Below are 22455 nucleotides of genomic sequence, written 5' to 3' on the forward strand. Positions count from 1 at the left end.
CCTGCATGCAGCAGCAAGGACCTGTGGCCCCCACCCCTGCCCAGTGGCTGGGAGGGACCCCAACCTGGGCTGGGATCTGTGAGGTCCTCCACCGCTGGCAGGGGCTGGGGCGCTCCGGGGGATTTCCCAGCAGGTGGGGAGCTCTGGGGCATCACCTGCCACCTGTGGGAGATGGGGTTCTCTGGGGGATCGCCCACCGGCAGCGACTGGGGTGTTCCAGGGGATTCCCCCGTGGGAGCTGGGGAGCTGCCAGGGATCCCTTGACACCTGCAGGGCTGGGGGAGGTCCCGCGCTGCCACCGGTGGCTGGGCTGCTGTGGGGCCCCAATGTAACTGAGGTCCCTGGAAATCATGGATTCTAGGACATCTGTGACATACTCATAGCCTTAATCATAATTAGTTTGTATCAAAACTAAGTATGTTAACACACAAAATTGTTGTTTAATGAAAGGCAAGGTTACCTCAAGACACACCCCACCCAGAGCTTTGAAAGCATAGAACAAAGGAGTAAAGAGAATACCATTCCTTGCCAGCTTCACATCACCTACAATGCTGTATATATATTTTGAGGCACTAACTTCCATGTCAGCACCTACCAAAAAGCAATACCAGCCCCAAATTCACTCGACTTGTTTTGTTACAAAGAACCTTAATGGTGATCTTAGCAATATTAAAGCATAACAACTTTTCCATTGAATGGCCTATGTGACCATGAGATGGGGTGTTCTGCTGTTACAAGAGAGGATGAGGTCACCATTAAGGCTGTGTGTGACAGTCTCTGGCAATGTGTTGACATAACCCCTAAATTATTGTTATTATTTATTATAATTGTTTGTCTTCAGTGACATTGCATTGTTTAATGTAACTTCTATGCTCCTTTGTCATTAGTAACAATGTTGCCTTTGATTGATAACACTGTATCATCATTGACATTCAGGAAGTCATGTTTTAAACTTCAGTAACTGTTCACATAAAGTAGATTGCAATTTTTAGCACCCGTTCATCCAGGCTACTCATTGCAAAGAATGATCCATTTATTTTCATATCTCAGACTGTTCTAGAGCATTTTAAAAAGGAATCTAAAGAAAAATTAGTCACATGGTACTTTCTTTAGAAAAAACCACTCGCAACTAACCTTTTTTTCACCATAAACTGCCATAGAAAATTCAAGCAGTTCATAAAATACAATCAGCATTTGGATCTGAAAGCACAGGCATTGTGTAGACTGTTTTAAAATGGAAACCCTGATTCAAACTCAATAATAGTGTTGCTACCAGCCCGCTATAATTAGCTTATCCCAACTATAGTTTTCTTACTGACACTTCAGCTTGCCACTGTCACTGTGGAGTGCCCAGAGAGGCCCCATAGCATAGTGGCCAGAACAGAAAGTGTCACACCAATTTATCTGGGTTCTAGTACCAGCTCTATCCCTGATGCTATATGACTCTGTGCCTCACTTTCCCCACTTATAAAATAGGTACCTACTACTTTATGGATCCTCTGAGCCTCTGTCCCCACCGTACTCTTTGATTAAGAAGGAATTGCACCGTCAGAGGACTGTGACCGAGAATGCCCAGCCACCAAAAGCTTCATGCTGGGTTCAGTCATAGCCTCCTGCTGATCACACCACGGTGGCTATTGAAGAAAGTGGTGCTCTCCAAGCTAGCCATACTCAGCACAAATAAGGCTTTAAAAGTTAGCACTAAAACCTTAAATCAGTTTTAGAACTGGATTTGTCACCAGTTTAGAGAAGCACATGAGGAAAAGCATTTTTGTGTTGGGATAGTCACATAAATAGCTCTGGCAAGAGGCTTCTGATCTACATTTCCAGTTCATCTGCTTTTTTACTTTACAGAATAGCAGCTGGCAGCATGTAGGTTTGATAGATATTTCCTAAGAAAATCAATATGCATCTTATGCACATTTTGGAGCCCATCTAAATCTGACTGCCATACACACTGCACGTCCAGCGGTATAATTATGCACCCATGCTTGCCTTGACCTCAATGATTTCACCTGCATAGACAGCTGTTAATTCACTTCGCCTAGAAATCTGTAGTTTGGTTGCCACGTTAATAGTATGAATCCCGCTTTGTGCTGCTGCTGCTGCTATTAGCTTGGGCATCCGGCCTGCCTTCATTCCAGTTAGGACTGGAATCATTTGTAGAATGAAGAGAGCATGGATGATGTTCACCCGGATTCAGAAGACGTAAGTCCCTCTGACTAATTTAGGTATCCATGTAAGGGGGGGGGAGTCTGCCAGCAGAATAGTTGGGTAGGGTATCTCAGCACGTCCTTACATCACTGAGGTGGTCTTTGTAATAGCCCAGCATGGAAGAGGGCAGTGAGAGCGGGCAAAGTGAGAATCTTCAGGATCTGCACATCCAGGAATGGAATGACCCACGAAAGAGCAATGGATGAACTGTAGACTGGAGTAGCAGGCATGGAAGGCTACATCGCTAACTCCAGGAACCCTTGCCCCAAACAATGGCAGATTACTCTGGCTGTGTATGTGTGAAGTGAATCTCAGCCTATGATGCTATATGCCAGTACTCATCCTGGTTCTTACCAGGATGTGTAAAGGAGCAGTAAATACTTCCTCTACACAATAATGTCATTTAAAAAATAAAGCAAATATGTTAATCTTCCTGGTGCTATACTGAGGTTCACATTTATTCTATTACAAAGCATTGTTTTGCACCAAGGATCTATTCATTAGTAGGAGGATAAACCAAAACTTTTCTGCAATAATTTCTCCATCTCACTGAGCATAAAGAGAAGACAGAGAGAAAATAAAAGTGCTATAAATGAGGCTGCAAGATTAGAGAAATAATTAATCTGCAACACCAATAGCGCAAAAGTGTTTTTATTATTATTATTAAATACAGGGACTTACATTTGTAAGGACTAAGGCACATAAATCACCAATCAGTCTAAGAGCTAATTTGTTATGTTTGGATGCTCTTTTATTTTTGAAATGGTTGTATATAAATAAGGTGCTGGATATGCCTCCAAACTATTTACTGAAATATATAAATTATATCTAGTACCCTTTTACAATTCTGAATATCAGTGTTAATGAGTATAATACATTTCCCTAATCTTGCCTTGTAAAGCATCACATGTTTTCTTTGCATCCCCAAGCAGCATTGAAGTGTTAGGTTTGTAAAAAATGGGATTGTCAACTGCAGCATACCCAACTCCCAGTGTACGCTTCATGACGATGACCTGGGGAAAAAAATAGCAGCATGAAAGAATTAAATGAAATAAAAACTTTCAGCATGTGCTCATGGAGGATGTAGTTAAAGTAACAGTTTTTAAAATAACATGTTACTATATTATAAAATTTTGACATGTATTAAATGCATGGGCTCAATCAAAATTGCATACCAGCAATACTGGCATACATTTTATATTGACTTTTGCATGTCCATATCTAACTATTCTCAGACCTCACATTTGTGTGCCACCTTCCACCCTGAAAGACTGTATTGTGGTTTTAAAAAAGTAAACTGATACAGAAACTGAACAAGGATCTCCTCCTCCAGCTCTGCAGCCACCTGTGGGTGGAAGGCGGTAGCTGCTTAGTAGTACGCTGAAATACTAAAGAACGGTTAAGAAAAGCAAATGAAGAGCATTCAAAACAACTGAAAGCACAAGGGGAAATTAGGTAGGCAAAATGTAACTACCCAAATCAGCACTTGACCAAGACATGTTAATCTGCCTACTTTATGCTAATTGCCATTGGGTATTTTAATGACTGTAATGGTTAGGGCCTCAGTTTCATGTAACTGCCAAAGCACACTGATTGAGATTCACAAAGCTGACTAAAAGATTTAGCCATAAAATTCCCATTAACATTAATTGGAAGAGGGTAGCTAAATCCCCTAATCAGATGTGCAAAATCTCAAGCAGTACCTCCAGCATGACAGTGCTCCCAGACACTAGGCACTGGATTCAAGAGACTGGGAAAAGTGCTATACTGAATTCCTTTTCCACAGCAGCTGGGTTTCGCCCCCTTGAGTTATCTTATCCAAGTACTGACCAGACCAACTTTGCTTATGAGATCTAACATGATCACAGCACAAGCCAGTTTGACTGCAATAGTACTTCATTAAACAATTAATCCATGTTGGATATGATGTAATGTGATACCTGAAACACTGTTAATTTTCTGGGTAAGGGCCAAAATCTGTTGCCAGATATGTAGTGTGTACTACTCTGTATGTGACAGATGCAGAGTAAAGTCAAACATATATTTTCTATAATTTATCTCATTAAACCTATCAAAATGATGCTTTCATACCCAGAGATGTTATTAACATTTTGCTTTTTAGGTGCATATTTCAACAATTAAAAATTGCTTGTTTCATGCAGTTATTTACTGCATCTTAATGTTACCTGCATAAATGTTCTAACATTCCAATCTGAGATCTGGAACTAAACCTTTACTGTATGAGAACACAACATGCTGGAATACTGTCTAACTGAAACATAACAAAACAAGCTTGGCATGTGCTGAATAACATGGAGATCCCAATTTTCCCCATATACTTGTCTACATGTTTCTGTGTTTTAAGAGGTTGCTTTTAATTCTAACATCTGTATGCCTGTCATTTAGTGCCATCGTCATCTTCACCATACACCCCATAACACAGTTTTTATATCATCTTCGATTGTGTTTCATGCTAATGTCTATACTTGCACAAGTTTGATGGCTTTCAATACCATAGCACTTTTGAGAACATGAGGTTTGAATTAAAATGAGTTAGTTAACCTGTCTTATAGATAGAATTGGTTATATTTAAGGCAATGAATTAAAAGTAGAATTTCAAAACTGGCTCTTTTCCTTTGTGGATGTATCTGTCAGATATGTGCTGCCATTTTTACCTGCCCTGAATTTCACCTTTCGATCCGAAATTCCCTCCCATACAGAATTTGCTGAAACTGCACACAGTTCACTGGGAACAGAGACACTGTAGATATAAAGTACATACCCGACACCATTGTATGTGAATACAGCAGACCAGAGAGAGGAAAATTGAAAGAGAAAAGCTATGGGTTTGCAAATGTACACAAGCTTCTGATACACTGAGTCAAAGTTCTGCAGCCCCTTATACCTAGGCCTGGTCAAATAATATAAAAACTTATTTTGTGAGTAATTTATTCAACAATAGATTTTTAGCTTTTGGGGAGTACAGTGAAACACAGCTCTTTGTAAGAAGATTTGGAACACTAATAAAGTGTACTTTGCCTCATTCTAAATTTTAAAAGCAAAATCCATTAAAAAGAAATGCCTTTTAAATGCTATATAATCCAGGAACCAATCCTGCTCTTTTTAAAGTCAATGACAAAACTCCCATTGGCATCAGTGAGAGCAGGACAGGGCATAACTTGTCGAATCAAGCATTTCACTGTAAGCTTAACCCTATAACTGCTTGTCATGGGGACCCTCCTGTTGAAATGACTGGGAATTCCATACCAAATTGACTGCAGAGTTGGGGTCCCTTCTTGTGTATCTGCCGCATACTGTTAGACAGATGCACCTATGTGCATACTCCTTGCATGTGTATTAAAAACAAACAATCTTTCTTTGTCTTTAGTGCAAGTCGGCATGTCTCCTGAGAAACAGAGATACATTCCATAAACATATACTGTGCAGACTCCAGTCAACTTTGATTGTTTTTAAGTACCTGCTTAGCTTTCCAGACCTCCAATACAGGCATGCCAGCAATAATAGAATTGGGATCTTCCTGTGCTGCAGAGTTTACTGTGTCATTTGCACCAATGACCAGAGCCAAGTCCGTTTCTGAGACAGAATAGAAATATGTTACAAATGTTTTGGAAGTTGCAGCTGCCTTTCCTTTATCACAGCGACACCAAAACACACAAATCAAACATTCATTAAATGTTCATAGTTCACTGTTTATTCTAAATGAAAATAAGTTAGGCCCATCCATTTGTGTCAAACCCAGAACTGAATCTTGGCAGATACATGGGCTAATGAAAACTATTATAACCATGCACCGCTACAGGCTGGGGACCGATTAGCTAAGCAGCAGTTCTGCAGAAAAGGACCTGGGGATTACAGTGGATGAGAAGCTGGATATGAGTCAGCAGTGTGCCTTTGTTGCTAAGAAGGCCAACGGCATATTGGGCTGTATTAGTAGGAGCATTGCCAGCAGATTGTGGAAAGTGATTATTCCCCTTTATTTGGCACTGGTGCATCCAGCTTTGGTCCCCCCCCCACTACAGAAGGGATGTGGACAAATTGGAGAGTCCAGCGGAGGGCAACAAAAATGATTAGGGTGCTGGGGCACATGACTTATGAGGAGAGGCTGAGGGAACTGGGCTTATTTAGTCTGAAGAAGAGAAAAGGGAGGGAGGATTTGATAGCAGCCTTCAACTACCTGAAGGGGGGGTTCCAAAGAGGATGGAGCTAGGCTGTTCTCAGTGGTGGCAGATGACAGAACAAGAAGCAATGGTCTCAAGTTCCAGTAGGGGAGGTCTAGGTTGGATATTAGGAAACACTATTTCACTAGGAAGGTGGTGAAGCACTGGAATGGGTTACCTATGGAGGAGGTGGAATCTCCGTCCTTAGAGGTTTTTAAGGCCCGGTTTGACAAAGCCCTGGCTGGGATGATTTTAATTGGTGTAGGTCCTGCTTTGAGCAGGGGATTGGACTAGACCAGACCTCCTGAGGTCTCTTCCAACCCTACGAGATACCATGAGAGACAATATGCCTAAATCTTAATGTACAGAGTCTTCTGCAAGGCTCGTGTGAGGTCACCAAATAGAGTACACATGTAGACCCTAAGAAATATCTTCATTGTATTATGGCATATTTTATTTCAACATCATTCACCTGAAGCTGAATTCTACAAAAACTCTATTCTGAATCGTAATCAGGCCCACATCTCTGCATGCGAGCAGTCCTCTGCTGATACACAGTCCATTGTAGGATCAGGGCCTAACACTGCAAATAGTCCAATTGATTCCATTTGAGTTAAGATGGCAAAGCTGGTCCCTTGATTAGTAAATCATTTCTGAAAAGCTCTGGGCCAGTCTGGTCAGTTACATGGTGCAAATCCAGGGTAACTGCACTAATGGCAAATAAATTATTCTCAATTTGTACCTGTGTAAGTGAGCTCAGAATTTGGCCTTCTGACGTTTAGTTCCCCTGTTATATATTTACTAAAGTCTTGATTCAGGGAAAAATAGTTCATCTGGCTTTTGTGACAAGTGGATTTTGGGGGTTGTGTGACATAGAAGCCAGATGGACTTTTGCTTAAGTGGGCCTTTAACATACTTTCACCAAAAGCCACTGAGGAGACACATTGCTTTCATCCAGACCACACCACACGATCCATTGTCTACAGCCAAGCTCTGCGATACAACCGCATTTGCTCCAACTCCTCAGACAGAGACAAACACCTACAAGATCTCTATCAAGCACTCTTACAACTACAATACCCACCTGCGGAAGTGAAGAAACAGATTGACAGAGCCAGAAGAGTTCCCAGAAGTCACCTACTACAGGACAGGCCCAACAAAGAAAATAACAAAACGCCACTAACCATCACCTTCAGCCCCCAACTAAAACCTCTCCAACGCATCATCAAGGATCTACAACCTATCCTGAAGGTCAACCCATCACTCTCACAGATCTTGGGAGACAGGCCAGTCCTTGCCTACAGACAGCCCCCCAACCTGAGGCAAATACTCACCAGCAACCACACACCACACAACAGAACCACTAACCCAGGAACCTATCCTTGCAACAAAGCCCGTTGCCAACTGTGTCCACATATCTATTCAGGGGACACCATCATAGGGCCTAATCACATCAGCCACACTATCAGAGGCTCGTTCACCTGCACATCTACCAATGTGATCTATGCCATCATGTGCCAGCAATGCCCCTCTGCCATGTACATTGGTCAAACTGGACAGTCTCTACGTAAAAGAATAAATGGACACAAATCAGACGTCAAGAATTATAACATTCAAAAACCAGATGGAGAACACTTCAATCTCTTTTGTCACTCAATTACAGACCTAAAAGTTGCAATTCTTCAACAAAAAAACTTCAAAACCAGACTCCAACGAGAGACTGCTGAATTGGAATTAATTTGCAAACTGGATACAATTAACTTAGGCTTGAATAGAGACTGGGAGTGGATGAGTCACTACACAAAGTAAAACTATTCCCTCCCCCCCCCGCCGTTCCTCAGACGTTCTTGTCAACTGCTCGAAATGGCCCACCTTGATTATCACTACAAAAGGTTCCTCCCCCCTCCCCCCCCCCCGGCTCTCCTGCTGGTAATAGCTCACCTTAAGTGATCACTCTCGTTACAGTGTGTATGGTAACACCCATTGTTTCATGTTCTCTATGTATATAAATCTCCCCACTGTATTTTCCACTGAATGCATCCGATGAAGTGAGCCTGTAGCTCACGGAAGCTTATGCTCAAATAAATTTGTTAGTCTCTAAGGTGCCACAAGTACTCCTTTTCTATTGCTTCTATAGTTACAATTGCTTGTTCAATGGAGGGCTAATCAATGGAGGGATAATTCTGAAGGCAATAATTGCTCTGTAATTAACCCTAGTTGTACTGGACTATAATTGGGATTCAAATAATTATTTAAAAGCAGCATTTGAATAAATGTTTAAAAACAGCCTTTAATTTTGTGCTGCTAAAATTGCTTCCACAATCCATTGTTGACTGGCGCGGTCAATAGGATTTAGATGTCTACCTCTCTGATTGTCCGTGGTGTAGTTTACTGATAGCCGGTGGGGAGACAGCATGTCTGTTGTACAAAACCATCAATAAAATAGTCCCCAAGTGTCATACTCATAGATTACCTTGGTACACATGGGCTGTTGACTACAGCACCAATGGCAGTTGTCATATTTCAAGATCAATCAATTGTGGTACAGACTATCAGATACTACCATTATTTTTATGACACCTATTCTTTTTGCATCTAGGCTTTTTTTATTGTTATTATCAGGGCATGGAGAGGTTGAAATTAGGGGAGTGTTCCCGTTGCATGTCAAGTGATTTATGTGACCACCAGAATTCCAAGATGGAGTTGTAGCTCAAACTCTTTATTCACTTCTGTACAATGTAAGGATCTAATTTTGAAAATATTCTTTCCCTTCCTTTCATCTCTCCATGCATAACTTCACTATTGCCTCCTGTCACAGCTTTTTTCTAAACCGCCTGGAGTTGTTTTACCTTGAAGCATTGCTGGAGCAGCAGTTTGACAGGGATAAGCTGCTAATTCATGGAAGTGACGTCAGTTCGCTTTCTTTTCAACACACCCAGAGGTAGCAGTGTGTCCAACGCTGTGATCCATGAATTGCACAGTCATAAAACGTTACCTGATGGTGATGTCAGAGCATCAAAAACCACTTTGAGTAGCTGGCAGTGGGATCTCCTCTTACCCTCTAATGCTGATGAAGCAAGTAGAATGCTTGTGGGGGATGCTGATGTTGTGTGCTCAGGGCTTTAAAGCCGCTTACAATCAGGCCAAGTGGGCATTTGTACTCAGTCTGCCTGTCACATGCGTATGCAAGGGGGAGGAGCTACCTGCATCTTTCCTGTTTTACATATCCGTGCTAGCATTGCCAACTTTATACTCGCACAAAACCGAACACCCTTGCCCCGTCCCCCTGCCCTGCCCCTTCTCCGAGGCCCCACCCCCGCTCACTCCATCCTCCCTGCCTCTGTCACTCGCTCTCCCCACCCTCACACGCTCATTTTCACTAGGCTGGCTTGGGGGTTGGGGCGTGGGAGGGGGTGCAGGCGCTGGGGTGGGGCTGGGGATGAGGGATTTGGGATGCAGGAGGGTGCTCTGGGCTGGGACTGAGGGGACTCCAGGCTGGGGAAGGGGGCTGGAGTGCAGGGGAGTGGGGGGGGTTGACGGCTCTGGCTGGGGGTGAAGGCTCTGGGGTGGGGCTGAGGGGTTTGGGGTGTAGGAGGGTGCTCCAGGCTGGGACTGAGGAGTTCAGAGGGTGGGAGAGAGATCAAGCTGGGGAAGGGGGTTGGGAGCTCCGGCTGGGGGTGTGGGCTCTGGGGTGGTGCTGGGGATGAGGGCTTTGGGGTACAGGAGGGTGCTCTGGGCTAGGACCGAGGGGTTGGAGGGCAGGAGGGGGATCAGGGCGGGGGCAGGGGGTTGGACTGCAGGGGGGGGCTCCGGCTGGTGGTTTGGGCTCTGGGGTGGGGCTGGGGATGAGGGATTTGGGGTGTAGGAGGGTTCTTTGGGCTGGGACCAAGGAGTTTGGAGGGCAGGAGGGGGATCAGGGTTGGGGCAGGGGGTTGGGTCATGGGAGGGGGTCAGGTGGGTTCCGGGCAGTGCTTACCTCAAGCTGCTCCCAGAAGCAGTGGCATGTCCCCCCTCCAGCTCCTACACGGAAACACGGCCAGGCCGTTCTGTGTGCTGTGCCATTTGCAGGCGACACCCCTGGGAGCCACAAAGCTGGTGCTTGGGGCAGCGCACGAAGTCCTCTGGCTGCTCTATGCATAGGAGCCAGAGGGGGAACGTGCCACTGCTTCCAGGAGCTGTGCAGAGCCAAGGCCTTAGCCCTGCTGCGCCACCGACTGGACTTTTAATGGCCTGGTCAGCAGTGCTGACCAGCGCCGCCAGGGTCCCTTTACGACCGGGTGTTCCGGTCAAAAACCGGACAACTGGCAACCCTAAGCAAGAGCAGCCACAATCTGACCCTAATGTGCCAGAGGCTTTTAATTCTGTAACAGAAGTGGGAGGGAGGTAGCCCTGGAAAACCATGAAAGATAGATGCAGTCTAAACTAGAAACACTACACTGCCACGCAAAAGAGACTATAGCTCCCTTCCCTTTTACTTTCCTACCTTAAGTTAAGGGACTTTTGCCTCGCTAACACTCTTGCTACTTCTGGATGCCTTAGTTTTCTTTTCAGAGGCATCATTTCTTGTCTGTGATGGGGAATAGGCACTTTATTTTACTGATCCTTCCCCACATGCCCCAGCCAAAATAGGGCAGAACAAAAAACAAAAAGGCAAAAAGAACATGGAAAGGGAGGGAAAGGAAGGAAGGAGGGCAGGAAGGAGAAAGGAGAGTGACATTTCAGTTTCCATCCACTAGGAATTAATCAAAGCTCTCAAAAAAGTTGGACCAAATCTTTTCAAGTTTGTCTGAAATCCCTCGTCTCTGAAACATTATCCACTCTTTAGCTGCCAGGTCACCAAAGTACTTGTGCAAAGCTTCTGCCCCCCGGAGGTAGTCTGCTCTTCCATCTGAGCAATGTGTGTCATTCGGCTACATGCCCTGTCTAGAAAACCAAGCTCTCCATGAATTATGGACTTTCTGTACCTTTCAGTGCCTCATTGCTTCATTTTTCTGCTTTGTCTGTCCCCTCCCCTTCCCGAAGAAGGGAAGTGGTACCAAAACTGGCAGCAGCCCTCCCTCCTGGTGAATATTCCCTCCCCTGGGATTTAGGGGGCCTGGTATATGCAAGGGGCAGTAATTTCCACCTCCTCACCCCAAACTTCAGCGAATCCAAAGGAAGATTCTACCAGATATTTGAGAAGCATGAGTGTCCTACAAGGAAATTGAATCTTGCAGAGCAGCTGCCTGCTCACTTATACTCCACTCACAATAACGGTAGCAGTGATACAAATTAATAATACACCACTATTAAATAATACAAATGATCCTATATATAAGCAGTCTCTTCCCAGGGCACTCCGAGTGATGATCTTTCATAATCACTACGGTATCAAATAGTAACAAAACATTAAACTACTCAAATACCCTCATAAAACCACAAACAACAAGAGCAAAAAGTGAGAGGGGACCCGATAACCTGTAATTCCACAGAGCTCCACCCACCTGACATGAGGGTGGATTTTCAAAAAGGACTCATTTTTGCCATAACTCTTCTCCCATAAAAGTCACTGCTACAACTCCCATTGACTGAACTGGGATCAGAGAAACTAACTTTAAACTCCCACCATACATCTGTTTGTCCAGTATTCAGAATATCACATGGTTGCCTTTCCTGATACCCTTATCACTGACACAATACAGACACATATTTGATTTAAAAAGTCATATATTTTGCTCACTCTACAGCAAAACCCTAGTGGCTATTATGATTATCCATTAAGTAATGTCAGACATAGCTTGGCTTTTATATGAGTCAGACAAACCTTTGGTCTTATCTAGTCTTGATTCTGGTCTTTAAAAAGCATTACTGTCAACCCTTCCACCTACCAAAATACTGCCTGGCAATAAAATTATAGTTATTTGGCCTAACTAAAAGCAGAAAATAAATTTAAAATATTTAGAATGGTTTGAATCTAAGACATCATTTTTCATCCCTTACCTGGGAAATCTTCATTTATCTCATCCATTTCTAATACAACATCATAAGGTACACCGGCTTCTGCCAATAGTACATTCAGTTGTCCTGGCATACGGCCTGCTACAGGATGGATGCCAAACCTGGAAACCAAGAAAGCAAAGAAACCAAGTCATGCTGAACTAATAAATGCTGACTGATAAATGTCAGCAATCCTACACATGTGGAAGCAGTCCAGTTCCAGTGCTTCATATACCTGAACCAGATGCAGAGAGAGCGAGCTATAAAATACTGGTCATGAAACTGCTACTTGGGAAAGAGCAATTAATGTATATGTTTGTAATCACTACCAGAAAGGGAAAATTGAAACACTTACAGAACTCCTTTCACATCGGGCACCCTGCTGGTTAAAAATTAACTATGTAGTCATGGCATGTTATTTGGTGATTTCATTTAACACTTAAGCCATACCCCAGAATCTAAATCACTCGTGAAGACTGTATGTCACATACAGTGTGTGTATATGCCACACAAGAGTGGGATTAGAGCCTAGGACAAATGAAATAACACTTTGAACAGATATGTGGATAAGGATTCAGTCCATTTTCTAATGCAGAGGTGGCTTATTGATACATACTCTTAATATGCACTTGCAAAAAACAAAAAAACAAACAAAAAAACCCCCACTGCTGGGGAAAAAAAAAGACTTTTCCAAGAATTTGATGCAAGAATTAAAACACCTAATATTCTTGTCAAATATTAAGAAAATGAACGTCTGAATTCCAGAGGCTACTCAAATATTCATAGGCCTGGACTTCCCAACTGAATGCTATGGCAGACCTGAGCTCTGTCAATGCTGAGATCATATTCATGCTCTGTTTGCTGCTAGCAGACTTCCAGCACAGATGTTTTCCTGATTAATGTGGGCAGAGATTTTTTTTCCCCCCACAGGGAATTTGTGTTTCTAATTTGCTTTCATGTTTTTGAAAATCCCACCCATATTTGCTATGTCAGAGAGCAACTCATTTTTAGAAATATCAGTTAGCTTATTTGGGGACTTAGGTGTTTATTGGAGCTCCTAACCAAGGCACTCAAGTTTGAAAATTGAGCCTGTAGTATTGAATGGCATGGTATATGGTGTATTACCACGTCATACTAAACATATTAAAGATTTCCTATTGAAGTTCTATCATTGCTTTTAATGTTTGATGTACAGTAAGTACAGTATTTGTCCTGGCCTATTTCAATGACAACATTGTGAGCCAGATCCTCAGCTGGTGTAAATCAGCGTAGCTCCACTGAAATCAGAGCTGAGCTCCCTGGAAATCAATGGAGCTATATCAGTTTATACCAGCTGAGGATCTGGCCCACTATATGCAACTTACCTGACTTTCTTTCCTTGTTCATTAAGCATTTTCACCATGTCAGCAATGGGATACTGGGCCTTGGCTGCACAAAGACCCCAACCTAAACCATGAAAAACATGTCAGTGTTCTACAAAGGAAGCTTAGCATCCCTCAAAAAGCACCCCATAGTACTCCATTAACCAGCATGTCTTCAGCATTAATGAATATTAGAAACCACAGTTACTGCACACGGGGCCAACAAAACTCATTTGCCTGGTGGATATGACACAGAGTTAAAGGTCAAACTGAACTGCAAAGGGATACTTTCATATGGTCGTTTAATTCAATGGTAGCACTTAGTGCAGGTTTCACTGTAAATTATATTGAAAAACTAAGAGTCCTGGCTACAGCTAACTCACTCTACCACCATATTCTATTTCTGTGTGAATATAAAGGAGGAGAAAGAGGCATTTCAGTACAAATGCAATTACAGGAGTAAATTTTATGAGTTGAATAAAAGTCACTTATTCCTGGAGGATAAGAAAGCAAATGTATCTGTGCAGTAACATTGACAAACATGGTCAGCATCTATCCTGCAGTCCTGCACAGTTGGATAAGGGGGCTTCGGTCCAGCTTTTGGGGACGTGTTTAAAAGATGGCTTAAAGTTCCCTTTGTGCTTGCCCAGTCCTGGGGCAATCTGCTCGAGCTTGGTCTCCCTGCATGGTTTGCGGGTTCTAAGGAGCTATAGTGGCAGCTGGAGAATGCCATGGTGAAGGAAAGTCCTAGCCACACCTCTTTGCCCCATCCATGCCCTTTGCTACAGTCACAGGTAGAGGAGAGATGTAGGACCTGCAGCAATAGGTCTGCATCCCCTAAGCATCTCTCTATGCAGGGGAAATCCTTCAGGTACCAGATCATCTGGGTTTAGGTTAGCTTTGTGCCAAGGGAGCAATGCAGAAGTGCCCTAATACATGGCAGGATCTGGCCTTCCTTATTGTGGCTATAAATGGAAAGTATTTTCAAAGAGTTCATACTGCTAAAATGTATATAAGTGTAGCCCTCAGCTATGTCTATGCAACTGCATTAGCCACAGTTGCATTTGTGCAGCCAGACATACTACTGGTGGGGATGTGTGGGAAAGACGGCTTTTTGGTTTTCCAAGCTGAGTTTGCAGGATTGTCATTCAGGCAAAAAATATTTTCTAACTTGTAAACTGAGCATTTTTGATATGGAGCCTGAGAAACAATATGTATGGGACCTCTAGTGCCAATTTTACAAAATCACTTTACTGTTATTCTTTGAATAATTATTTTTTTCTTAAAAACAACCTATTTGGATGGGGGACACTCAGGCAGTCCCCTTCCTTTCCCCTCAACTTTATCCCTTCTCATTACAGAGGCCCCTCATCAGGATGAGCCATCCATCTGGCTAAGAAGGGCTGCTTGCAGCTGCATCTGGAGCCAGCCAACTGTACTCCTGGGTCAGTTAGAGGGGCTGCTTGCGTGCAATGCTAGGTGTGTGCAACATTTCTAACCTCTGCAGCCCTGAGAGCGAGGGACTGAGCCCAACACCCAAACTCAGATTCCAGCTGAGCTGCCAAATAGAGGGTTGGCGCACTAACAAACATTCAATCCCTGCAGGCAACCCAACTCACATTAGCCATTTTAGTCAAGGATTTTTTCCCCTACACACTTGGGACTGAGGCCTTTTTTTGTTAATACACATTCATAAAACACACTAACTTTTTGTAGTTCACTGCAATGAAAGAAGAATTTGATATGGCATATTTAAATCCACTGGACATGATGTCCTGCAGCTATGAGATAAGTGAAGAATGCATCCTGATATCAAGACATGTTTGCCACTTATTGTTCATTACACTGGCAGAGTTAAAAATTGCCTAAAACTTTGTATAACTTATTTTTTTTGTTTGGTTGGTTTTTGTTGTTGCAGCAAATTTGAAATGATTTAACATCTGGCCACATAATGGGCCAGGTGTTGCCATTCTTAGCAGAAACTCCCATTGAATTCAATGGGCGATTACCCTGAGTAAAGTCTGCAGGAACTGGCTTATTAATTTTAAGGAATTTAGTAGCTAGAAATTACTTTTCTTTTATAAGTATTTGGGGAAAAGTAAAATCCTTGAAGTAACAAGTAACTAAAAATCCCACAATATTAGTCCCATAATAATAGCACCATCCAGAGAGTGCAAAGTCCAATTCAGGACAAGTCTGCTTTTACACTTGGGGTTTGTATCCCCAGTTCTCTCTACCTTTGAGGCACTCTGCCATGTCACTATTTTTTCATCTGAGGAGGACAGACAGAACTCCCTTCAGAGCCCACAGGACAGTGGCGGATTTAGAGTTAGTGGGGTCCTGTGCACTGCTTCATTTTCGGGGGGGCCCCCCTCGGGACCCAGCCAAGAAAAAGAACATTCTCTCTTATCTCCTCCCCCCTCCCCTCGTTTTTCATTCTTTTTTTCGTCATCTTCCTCCTATAAGTAATGGGAAGTAAATGAAAATAAAGTGAGGTACCTTGATTGGGGCAGGGAATTGGGGTGCAGGAGAAGGGCGGGGGGTGGGTTCTGGGAGGAAGTTTCGGTGCTGGGTGCAGGCTCTGGGCCGGGGCAGGGGGACTGGCGCAGACCTCAGGGAGCCTGGCTCCCAAAGCGACCAGCACACACACCCCTCCGGCAGAGGCTCCTAGGCCGGGGTGGGGGGAACCAGGGGGTCTCCGTGCGCCACTGCCTGCAGGTGCCGCCCATGCAGTTCCTGGCCAATGGGAGCTGTGGAGTTGGCACTTGGGGAATGGACAGCCTGCAGAGACACCCTCTAGCCCCTCCGGGCTGCAGGGACATGCTGGCCGCTTCCAGGAGCGAAGCGGCATGGAGGGAGAGAGGCAGAGTGGGCAGGGAGCCGCCTTAGCCCTGCTGCTGGCATGTCTCTGCGCACCCCTTGGGGAGAGGGGGGCAGCAGGTCTCTGTGCACTGCCCGGGGCGGGGGCAGTGCATGGAGCTGCCACCCCCCCCCCCCCCCCCGCCAGAGGCATGCAGAGATGTGCCAGCAGCCGGCTGCTTTCGGGAGCGGTGTGGGGCCACCGGCCCTGGCATGCAGGCATCCTTGCCTGTATGAGCCCTGCTGCGCCGCCAGGCGGGACTTGGGGGCAGGTTCTCGGATATTTGTCTTGCATTTTGGGCACCCTCTGGTTGTTGGGGGCTCCATACCACCACACTGTTTGGTTCATGATAAATCTGCTCCTGCCATAGAAGCTACTATTCTGTAAAGTGAGGCATTCATTCTTGAGGGTCTAACCATCACAGGTTGGGCTGCTTCTGATCTCACTTCCAATAGGGTAAATCAGAAGTAAATCCACTGAATTCAGGGGTGGGTGGGTGAGATTCTGTGTTCTGCAGTGTGCTGGAGGTCAGACTTGATAATCATGATGGTCCCTTCTGACCTTAAAGTCTATGAGTCTATGAGAATTCAGTGTCATGAAAATGGTGTAAAACTGGTGAAATCAGGCCCTCTGTCCATGCAGACCTGAGGATGAGATGGATCTTTTTTCCTAAACGGCTCTTGTAATGTATTTGGTGCTTTATAACCAATCAGCTTTGGGACTTTTTAATACCAATGAGAGGTAGGTTACACTATCTTCTTGTTTCATTCTAGTTCTTCTAGTTTAGCAAGCTTTTTCAATGTGTAGAATATCGAATTTTAAATCCCCACATGAATCTTTAACTTTCCTAGCTAGACTCCCTTATTCTTTCATAGATATTTTATCAGTCATAATTTCTGCTCATTCCTTTAACTAACTAAGCAGAATGTTGTGCAGTAACTGAGTTATCCTGACAAGCGCATTTCTCAATAAGCGTATGAAAATATCTGAACTCTTACCAGGGGTAATGATGACAGAGTTAGCTTCCTTTATCATTTCAATGGCTTGGTCAATTCCGACTTCGGTATGTGTTCCAACAATTTCCATAGGTTTCCCTCCACCCGTAGAAGATGTACCAAATCCACCCAAAATCACATTTGGCAAAGACCTATTCATGGCCTGAATGGGAAGACATGAAGTGAGTGCATTGGTCAGAAGCAATAGTTCTGATTACATTCAGAGAACCTCAAAATAAACAGTGCATTTGATGGGAATCCTCATGTCGTTTGATTGGAAAGGCAAGCTGCATTATTGTTCAGCTCATTAAAGTGTAATTTAACAAGACTCTGAAGACGATGCAGCAATGGTTCAATAGTTCAATATTCTATTTGGAAAGCTACAGTATCCCACTTGGCATATAACCCATACATTTTGAACAAAGGTTTTCAGATGTGCCTTTGAGAAATTCTCATGTTTTTCAGTCATGTTCTAACCATTTTTCTTTTCACAAAGCCACTCTAACATTTTTCTCTAGGGAAACAAAGGCATTGATTTGTTTAAGGAACTTCTCTCCTCTTGCTCATTATAAAACAGCATGTTTCCTCAAAACCAGTCACTGGGTGAAATTTTTCATTGCAGATTCTTTGGTCCTTATCAAAATGCTGACTGACAAAGCAAACCATGCTACTTCTTATTCCATTTTTGAAAGTAAGGTTAGATGATGGATTGACAATGCTAGAGACTGTTTATTCAGAGAATATGTACAGTGTAGGCAACTGAAGTGCAAGCTTCCCCACACTACAACCCCACCAATCTGACCTGGAAGGGTCACATCTAACAGCAAGAGTAATTTAGTATCCAGGCCAATACGAGTGCCAGTCGTGGTAGTGGTTTCTGAGACCTCTAGGAACTGGAGTGAGATCACCAATTGCTCTTTGCATCACATCCTAATTCTAAAAGCCCACCAAATAGTCATCAGACCCGCAATAACTTTTGATTATTTATGACCAGTTTGGACTGGATTTAAACTGGCAATCGATCCCTTGGGCCATCCAGTCTTCTACAGTTTCTCTTTTTAAAAAGTTCCCACAGTAGAAGCTCCAGACTTGTTTCACCAAAGTCAGCATGTTAGCCCAAGTACATATGTTGCCATCTTACCACACACATGATGTAAGAGAGAATCGCTCCAGAGGACCCAATCAAGGCACCAACAATTGTCATCAGGTTGTTATCAAGAAGGAATCCTTCTGCACACAAAGCCCATCCAGAATAGCTGTTCAATACAGTGATGACCACAGGCATATCTGCACCACCGATAGCTGCAGTAAGTGTGACTCCCTGCAATTTAATATACACCATGGAAAGAAAAACTAAAGGAAACTCACTTTTAAAGAATGACATTATTACTAACATGTTAATTAAAAAACAGAACAAACAAACCATCAAATACCTGAGTACAAGAACTTGGCTATTTCATGATTATCTGTTATACATAATGGGTCTGATTCTCTGAGAAGCTGAGCACTCAGAATTCTCATTTACACAATAGGAGTTGAACCCACTCAGCATCTCACAGGATTGGACACTTACTCTCTTTCCAAAACTTCTTTCCAAAACCAGGTCATATCTATAGCAGTGGTTTATAGTATAGGATTACATATACATCTGACTAGACAAACAATAGCTTGTTTTACTGAACTGCTCTTAGCTAAAATGTTTTGGATCCCTGCACTATAGTTTGTGGGATCCTGCAGTGATTTGTTATGGAATTTCTATAGGGCACCATAAACATTTTGCATAGTGCTTTGAGGAGTCCTTGCAATTACACCAAATTTTTCAGCTGATTTTCTGGCATTCAGCAGGAGCTGCAGTGAAATGCAAGAACTTTATATTTCCTTTGTTTGCATTGAAAGGATTCAGAGAGTGCTTTCTTGTGTTCTTACCATGATTGAGGAAAGTCCTGAAACACCAAGAAGACAGGCCATGCCGGTAGTGTAGCTTGGGTCCAGCATAAACAGCCCCATACCACCCACTGACGCTGCCAGCAACCCACCATTCAAGTAATGGCGACCAGGTAGAAGGAGCGGCGCTGAGTTCAATAAACCTGGAATGAAACACTAAGGTGTTAACACTTCAGCCATTTTATTATATAAACATTTTTAATGTTAAAGTATAGGAACCCCAAAGAAGGTATAAGAGCAGGGACAGAATCAGAAGCCCAAAGATGCTGGTTCCACAGTGGCTCAATTTATCTGAAGGAAAATTTGGCCCATTGGAGACACAAGGCAGAGGAACAGTTGTTTGGAGCTCCCTACCTCCCAGCAGCTCCTCTTCAACTCTCAGCTCCCAGGAGCTGGTCTTTTCCCACATACTAGTGTACAGCCTTTGGGCAACCCTCCAGCCCTATTGGCTATCCTGTCTCTGCCATTGAGGGGTCTGCCTGGTCAACAGTCTTTGAGGATGGGGGTTCCTCTCAATTATCAGTTTTCTGGGAGAGCAGTTCACTTGCACCAATACCTGGTTTTACCCAAGCCTCTTCAGCTCCCTGGCTGGCAACACAGTTTCTCATTTCAGCTGTGAGCCAAGGAAGCCTGTTTGTCCCTAAATGTCAGCCAAGAGAGATCCTGCCATCAGACTGCTTCCCCAAACAATGACATCAGGATTTTTCATACTCCCTTGAGGTCATTCCTATCAGTATATGAAATGGGATGCAGCACACAGCACCAGAGCAGCTTCCCCTGTAGCAGGATCACTCTGCCACTGCTAACGGGGACCAAATACTTGTCTGGAACAAGAAGCCTCAGTGACTATTTATCCTTGAAAACAATTTTGGACTGAACAGGACCCACAGCATTTGGCCTTTAAGTCATTATTTCAATAGTGACTGGTCATGCTACCACTGCAGATGCACCCTTTTTTTTGACTTGAATTGTACATCAACACTTTTATCCAAACTCGTATTTTTACTTGTATATCTTGTCTGTCTTTAGTATGCCATGCACCATGAAATGGTTTGTCTATTTTTCACAAGTGTTCAGTTCCTGAGCAATCTGATTAATTTTTATGGACATAATCCTCGCACTTCACACTGGAGTAGCTTTTCATTGCCATATTGGAACTAAGAAAATAATGGGTCCAGATATAGTCTACAGGGGCTCTTATCACATTTTCTATGGCCCCTATTTGTCCTCCTCAGGCCCTGAGTCCTTTGTCTGAGGGAGTGTAAACAAGCACTCATTCTCCCTCTGAAAAGTTACAAGAGGATTCGTTGGAAGCTGTCACCAATAATAATCTAATATCTTTTGGCCACCTAATCCCACAAAACTTGTCAAAATAACTCTGTTGTAAAAGGAAGTGATTTTGAAAAGGACCTAAAAGTCAGCTACCCAATTCCCACTGGAAGTAGCACCTTACTCCCATCGAAACCTTTGGAAATCCCATCCTAAATTATTTAACATGACATAGACCAAAGAATAAAGTACCTTGCAGTTTTCCATAAGCCACTAATGAACCACTGAAGGTTACACCCCCAATGTAGGTGCCCAAATATGCCACAGTTTTGAGAACACTGGCAGAAGGGTGAACATCGAGGTGTGGATATTCAATCATATACTCAGCAATACATGTAAGAACTGCTGCCAAACCAACCAGACTGTGAAATGCAGCTACAAGCTGTGGAAGGTCAGAGATTTCAATCCGTTTCGCAACTGTGAGACCTGTAAAATGAAATGATTTAGATCCAAGATTAAAGAATTGTATTGTATTTCATCCTCTCTTGAAGTATAAACAGGCAGTTACGCAACAGAGTATTGTTTTCTTTCTTATGTTGTTTTTCTTTTTGTGTAATACAATAGAAACATAATAGTTGTAGGAAATTATAACCCAATTTAAATCTCCTCCAAAAGTATATTTGCAAGAACATTCTGAGACAACAGAGTATAAGAATCAGAGCCAGACTGGGGCTTTAAAGCTACAACCTCTTCCTTGGGGAGGGGGTGCTGTGGGCACATCAGTCATATCTCCCAGATATATTCTTTCCACAGGGAGCAGGCAAGCAAAATGCTCCTGGAGGCACTGGGAGAGCACACTGCATTCTCAGTCACAAACTGGGAAAGCTGTTTCCCAGCATTCCTTGCTGTCAGGCCTCCAACTCCCATGTTCCTTGGAGATTACAACTCCCAAAGTTCCTCCTGGGCTGAAATGTGGAACAGAGCACGGCTGGATTTCTACCCTGCCAAAAGCGTCAGCATACCCTGTTATAAGGACCCTATGTGGCTACACATGAATGGCCACCACTGAAGATGAGTAAATCCTCTGCCAGACCAAAGATCCTGACTACAGACCAATCGTTCAAAAGTATTGTGATCCAGGAACTTACTTGCTAATAACTTCTCCCCTCACCCTATTAATTATATTATTATATTATTATTATCATCATCATCATCAAAACTATTAGCAGTAAAAACATTTGGGAGAGGCATAAGTAATGAATAGAAGGATTTTAAATTTTCCAGATTGTGCTCTCCATTACATGGAGGGAAATTTCAACAGAAAAACATTCACTGTAAGGTTGTCTGTAGTGAGACTTTCAGGATTCCAAAGCAAGGCCACGAAAGGTCATCTATGAGGCTCTGGAAAATGGGGAAAGGAGCCTCTGGGAAATACTGTTATCATAAACTCTATAACAACAGCCACAATTTTGAGCTATGGTCACTATTTCCTTTGATTGTAACTTGCCAGCAAGTGCATATTCAGGTAAAATACTTCCTAGAAATAAAATGTTTTAAGCTTAAGCCATATGACCAAATTTTAAAACAATTTATAAGCTTTGTACATATCTGCTTCACCATCTTAAGTTCTCTTAGGCAAGAGTGCCACCTTTAGGCAT

General features: G+C 43.3%; 1 protein-coding gene across 1 annotated transcript in view; it reads right to left on the reverse strand.

Moving 5' to 3' along the window:
- Positions 1 to 2900: 2900 nt before the first annotated feature.
- Positions 2901 to 22455, reverse strand: part of LOC141994543 (NAD(P) transhydrogenase, mitochondrial-like) — a 67280-nt gene continuing 47725 nt past the window's right edge. The window contains exons 15-22 of the mRNA XM_074964781.1: positions 21050 to 21283; positions 19511 to 19671; positions 18726 to 18905; positions 17588 to 17747; positions 13733 to 13814; positions 12372 to 12490; positions 5693 to 5808; positions 2901 to 3227 (exon numbers count right to left, since the gene is read on the reverse strand). Coding sequence (XP_074820882.1) covers positions 3075 to 3227; positions 5693 to 5808; positions 12372 to 12490; positions 13733 to 13814; positions 17588 to 17747; positions 18726 to 18905; positions 19511 to 19671; positions 21050 to 21283 — 1205 coding nt within the window. The 3' untranslated portion in view covers positions 2901 to 3074. The remainder of the gene's footprint in view (positions 3228 to 5692; positions 5809 to 12371; positions 12491 to 13732; positions 13815 to 17587; positions 17748 to 18725; positions 18906 to 19510; positions 19672 to 21049; positions 21284 to 22455) is intronic.

This window comes from Natator depressus, chromosome 10, assembly GCF_965152275.1.
Source record: "Natator depressus isolate rNatDep1 chromosome 10, rNatDep2.hap1, whole genome shotgun sequence".
NCBI lineage: Eukaryota > Metazoa > Chordata > Testudines > Cheloniidae > Natator > Natator depressus.